Raw genomic sequence first — 6,000 nt, forward strand, 5'->3', positions numbered from 1 at the left:
TGATTACGGAGGATAATTCCTTTCGAGAAAACCGTGAAGGGTTGATGTCTTCGAAGGAATTTATTTCCTAGTAGAAAGTCGTCTAGTAACTCTGGTATGAGGTAAATTACTTCTTCTTTGAAACCTTTGCCATTTAGAGTTATCCGAACTTTCTTTGCAATCTCTGCGATATTGAGTAGAGCCCCGTTGCCTACAGTGACTTGCAGGTAACCGTTGCTTTCCTAGTAGAAAGTCATTCTATGCACCAAATGTGATGAAAGGGTGTTATGTTTGTTTTGTATCTGTAAACCTGACTCTCCTTGGAGGACACTTTTCAGTCATACATTTGAAAATTAACACTTTAAAACATGTCAATTTTAACACTTATTCGCCACTCTTTGGACACTCTTCTAACAATTCTTCAAAAACATATTTCATACATACTTTATATTTTATTTGAATAACTAATAAAAATCATACTTGCAAGAGAACACTGTAACTTTAGGTTTAAATGTAACAACTTGTTGACATTTATAATGGAAGAGATCATGTGTTGAGAATTTTTATGAAGTAAAAAAAAAAAAAGAAGAGAGGAAGATTCATATATATATATATATATATGAATTTTTTTTTGATATTGTGATAAAAATATTAAAATGTAATATTTGTATTCAGTACATATTTAAATACACTATTGTATAAATTAATTTAGTACATATTTAAAAATACTATTTTATAAATTAATTTATGTACATCATGTTGTGTCCTATATGTTGAAGATTTGTTATGTATGTTGTGTCATAGTAGAGTGTCGTATCTGTGCTCTTGTTTTATACCCCCAAAGAAAATATAAATTCCTGTACATAGCTTCCAACACGTGTACTTATAAACTTAATTATGTCAATTCTGGATTATATGAAAAATTGTCTACATATGTTACTCGAGATTAAATCACTTACAATTATGTGCAACACACAACATTTTTTAATAATTCTAAGTGTGCATCTATGGTTGTTTTTTGCAGCATCAATCTCACTGTACTGACACGGGGTTTAATACTATTGAAAACAAGAGTAAGCCCCTAGTTTTAAAGGAGCTTAAAAAGTTATGGGAAAGGCATGACCCAAATCTTCCATGGGAGAAAGGAGTCTATAATGAATCAAACACACTTTTATTGGATGATTCACCATACAAGGCCTTGCGCAATCCTGTATGTACATCTGCAAACTCTTTCCCACCTTTTCATTTCATCGTTCCCATGCAATGTGTATGTACTCGCTACACCACAATCTAACCCAGTTGACTAACACTTGGTTAGTAGCCCAAGTTAACAAAGGCATAGTTAGTGCATTGGTCTTGATCCCAAGAAAAACATAATCTTTTCAACTGTCGCAGAAGCACTTTGACATTTAGCTTGATAATTCAATTTGCATCCAAGCAGATGTCTTTTGTAAGAACTTATCTTTATAAAAAAAAAAAAAAAAATCTAGAAGGATTTTTGCATGAATAGTTGTAAAATACTTGTTTTTTTGTTAAGTAACACAAAAAATAGCACCTAAATAGACATAAATTACTTCTTTTACTATTAGATCATATTCTAATTATCTCATTTTTCTCATTGAAACTTTTTATTGCTCAGCCACATACTGCAATCTTTCCACGTACATACTGCTATAAGGACAAGGAAGATAATTCACTAGGTGAGACTTCCTTTTACTAGATGAAGAGTTTCCTTTGCCTTTTCTTTCCTTCGAGGTATGTAACAGATGAGCCCCCTTGGACTTTCAGCCACATATTGAATGGCACACATGAGGGGTTGTTAATCATGGTCAGTCTTAACTAGACCTCCTAGGTCAAAATTTTGACTGCATAAAATCTTTCTGCAATTCTGTTCTGTCTGCAGTTACCCTCCACGGTATTACTAGCAAGATGTTTCAGTTATTCTTGGTGCTTCTCTTTCTAATCCTCGCTGTTTATTCCACTTCTTATTGAAAAAGTTCCAATTATACTTGTGTTTTCGTGATGCAAAGTTTTGTTTTTAATCAGTATTGTTGAGTAAATCATGGAGGCTTTCATCTGAAGCTATTGAACAGATTTCTAGTTGTTCTGATCACTTCGATGGCTTCTAAATGACAACGGTGGTCTTACAAACTGTTCTGAAATGAACTTTTTTCCATTTATGCTGGATGAAAAAAAAAAAAAAAAACTTGCATTAACTTCTATTGTGTTGCTTGTACTATTCACAACAGGACCTGGAGGTGATCTTCGGGTTTATTTGGAAGGGTTGGCCATGGCCGAGAATGTTCAGAAGTATGTTGAGCAAAATCCATTTGGTCAACGAGCCATCACCGAAGCAAATTCATCTTGGGCATTCTATCGCAGGGTTCTCAGCGCTGACACAGCGCAACCTGTAGACCATACCAGTAAATACTCTGCTTGTGGTTAGTGAGAGAGCTGGCCGATCATAGAAATATATCCACATTCAATTTTTTGCTCCAAGCAGCGAAACTGAAGCTGCCTTACAGGGGAATTTTATGGTGCTAGAAAAGATGCCGGCGATATTCTGCACGGAGGGCCCATAATCATTCATGTAAATACTCTCTCCATGCATTCAAAATCCATGCCTGACAACCATCCTTGCATTAGTAGCCGTTCTTCAGTTTTGGGCCTCGCTCCAAGCAAGAAAATTTTGTATGTGATTTTTGCCCCTGATCACCGCACAAGATAATCTCTTTTTGGTGGTAGTTCTAAAATTTAAACGCAAATTGTTGTTTGCAGTTTTCTTGTTATAGCTCTAATATGAAGACTCAAATGGCTGTTTTGTAATATAGCTGTGGAATTGTCTTGATAGATGCTTCTGAGTAGGCAGTTTACATTGTGAAACCTGGCCTTGGATTTCCTTCAAGAAATGAATCTTTAATTTGACCAACTTCCTAGCAAGAAAAATCTTATATTTGTGTTGGTGCACCTCTTGAGTTCTTAGTGTGTAATGGGTTGCCATTTTTCTCCATCAACATTTAGCATCGTGGCATAGATTTTGGCTCTTGATTGTTTTTCAAATTTAGATTTATGTGAATTTGAAAGAAATTTAAAATATGTGTATTGTCTTGTGAAGAAACAATAACCTATGTTGTAGTTTGATAAAAAAAAATATTAACTTCTCGAGGTTTATAAATCTCAAGGATTGCTGTTGAGGCTTGGTGAAATGATGCCAAATTCTTGAGTTTCAAAACTTTCATCGACCCTTTGAAGTTGGCAAAAAGATGTAGATTTTCTTCAATGTTTAGCAAAATGAAAAGTTTAGGGAGGGATATAAGTGACTTAATCAAATGTCAGAGTTTGTGGATTTATTATTATTGTCATTTAAAATATTAGGAGGAAGTTTTGAAATTTAAATGAAGATCGGAATCTTTTTGTCAAAACCTCAAGAGAGGTCGGAATAGCCATCTAGTATAAAGTTCCAAATTAACCATCATTAGCCTTGTGTTCCAGGAGCTTAGAGATAAAATTTTGACTTTTATTTTTGTGCGAATTTAAGTAAAAGACATTAACTTCTCGTTATAGTTTGCAAAAGGATAAAAGAAACTAACCTCTCCTAAGATTTAATAAAAAAATAAGGACCTCTTCTGGGATTTTAAAAATATCATAAATCTCTGTGGATATTTGTCAAAAAAAATACGAACTTCCTTTCAAAAGACTTGCCTTTTTACAAAATATAAGGGGAGGTTTGTGTCTTTTTGGCAAAATTCAAGGGTGATTTTTGGAATTCTTGAAAACTTAGGAGAGGTCCTTAAAATTTTTGAAATCTCAGGGGAGAGTAGTATCTTTTTGCCAAACTTAAGAAGAGGTTAGTGTTTTTTCCTCTTTACAAAAAGACAAAATTTTGAGGAGTGCAAGTGTCCTAAAAATCATCAAATGTCAATGGAGGTGTATTGAAATTTTGAAATCTCACGCGAGATTTATAAAATTTTTAAAACCTTAGAGAAAATATCTTTTTGTCAGAACTTAGGCTAGTCAATGTATTTTGTCCAAAATTGTACATTAGAGGTTACAAAACATATTTATTATGTTGTGTTTTGGTGTAAGTCGAGTATTTATGTGAATTAAAAACTATAATTAATTTTTTATTAAATTTTACTTAATTCACATAAATACTCAAACTTTGTTCTCTTAAAACCTAGACCTTTCCAAGCATTTTGTGTTGTTTTGTTAATAAGAAAATCTCTGTCTCTAGAAACTTCGTCATGTATAAGAGCAAATCAAGAGTAACTCGTTAAAATTAACTTTATATTTGGGATGATAACATTTCGAACTTGAATTTAAATTTGCATAAATTTGGACAAAATGTAATATAAAATTATATTAAATTTCTATCAAATCCATTGAAATCCAAATTCAACTCTCAAAATTTATACTTCCAAATTCAAGCTCCAAAATCTCTTAATAGATCAAAAACTTAAATTGGGTGGTTTACTCAATCACAGGGTATACTTGAAGGAATCTACGTATATGAGAGTGAAAGTGGGTCACGTTTTATGAGATCTTAGCAAAGTTTTTAGAACACTTATGAATTATCCACGTAAAATGTACGAATGAGAATATGTATTAACTCGAGATAACTTGAACCTAATTTTGTAGTTGAACGTGTAGATGGAATAACTAATTTGCAATAAAACGATCTATGTTGAAAAATATTTATTTTATCTGTATTATGCAAAATTTATCTGGTTCAAGTTGAAAGACGCATCAAGCCTAATGCACTCTATTTCACTCGGTTTGAGCACTTTAATAATGTTTTTTAAAATTTTGAATTAGTGGGGAGATTGTTGGTCATAGTGCAAATTATTATTCACATTTTAAAAGATAATTTGTTTGAGTATAAATTTATTTATAATTTAGTTTTTGAAAAATTTAATTATGTGATTATAGTAAAAAGAATATTTATTGGTTTAAGTATGTATTTTGTTTTATAAACTATTGTAATTGTTTAGTTATATTTATTTTTTTGTTTTTACTATTAATATTATTATTTGGAGTTTAATAAAGCAACAACTGCCAGCACTCTGATAGGGAGGCAATATTTATAAGAGATAAAAAGATTATTTAACAGATAGAGTGATTGATTACTTTCCTAAATTAAGATTAAGCTCATGTCATAGGTAATTAAATTATAGCCTTATAGGCCGTCAAAAAAGAATGTTAACAAATTGAAATACGGAAACACACAGACTGAACTAACAAGCATGAATTTCAAACTTTGAATTTAAATTTGGATAGATTTGGACAAATTTCGATATAATTTTATTTTTTTATCCAAATTCAACACAAATTCAAATCCAAATCCAATACCTCTCCAAGCATGAGATAAATTTAAAATCACCATGCATATATATACACAACAATATCGACCAATCTATCTACCTTTTGTTATAGCGAGCAAATGGATGAGTGCTAATGTGAGCCTTGAACTCAACCAATGGATCATGATTTGATTTAATTTATCCAAAATCAAACTTATATTTAAGTGAGAGTCCGTCCTAATTATTGTACTAAGTGTCTCAAAAGTTAAATCACATTCAAACCTCCTCTGTTAATTATTATCAGTAAAAAAAAAAATCATTAGCTAATCATAAAATCTTAACCATATGCTAATAGTTAGGGTCGGGCTCAAGCTCAACTTGACATTATAAATATTGGCTCAGGCTTGAAATCGAGTTCGACTCTTTTGTTGGCTCAAGTTTAGACTCAGACTCCAGCTCAGGCTCAGATTTCATAAATGACTTAATAATGATAATTTCATCCAATATCTTTTGGGTAGGGATTTGTGCCTTTCTCCTTGGATGGTTGGACCAGTATTAGACTCTTGGGATTTGGCCAACTTAAGGAGCCTATTAACGATCCCATTACCGAGCTCCTTAACGAGTCCAATAAATAAACCCATTTGAGCTTGTTATTGAGTAGCTTACGAGCCGAAACGAGCCAAGCTATGGTATACTCACGCTTGATTCATTTACAAACCAA

The 6,000-nt window shown here is 32.2% G+C and overlaps 1 protein-coding gene across 2 annotated transcripts in view; it reads left to right on the top strand.

Moving 5' to 3' along the window:
- Nucleotides 1-2,908, top strand: part of LOC131146539 (uncharacterized) — a 31,573-nt gene extending 28,665 nt beyond the window's left edge. For both annotated transcript variants that reach the window (XM_058096184.1, XM_058096183.1), the window contains exons 6-8: nt 1,004-1,189; nt 1,619-1,679; nt 2,229-2,908. In XM_058096184.1, coding sequence (XP_057952167.1) covers nt 1,004-1,189; nt 1,619-1,679; nt 2,229-2,425 — 444 coding nt within the window. In that variant the 3' untranslated portion in view covers nt 2,426-2,908. The remainder of the gene's footprint in view (nt 1-1,003; nt 1,190-1,618; nt 1,680-2,228) is intronic.
- The last annotated feature ends 3,092 nt before the right edge of the window (nt 2,909-6,000 follow it).

Source organism: Malania oleifera, chromosome 13 (assembly GCF_029873635.1).
Source record: "Malania oleifera isolate guangnan ecotype guangnan chromosome 13, ASM2987363v1, whole genome shotgun sequence".
NCBI classification, from domain to species: Eukaryota; Viridiplantae; Streptophyta; class Magnoliopsida; order Santalales; family Ximeniaceae; genus Malania; species Malania oleifera.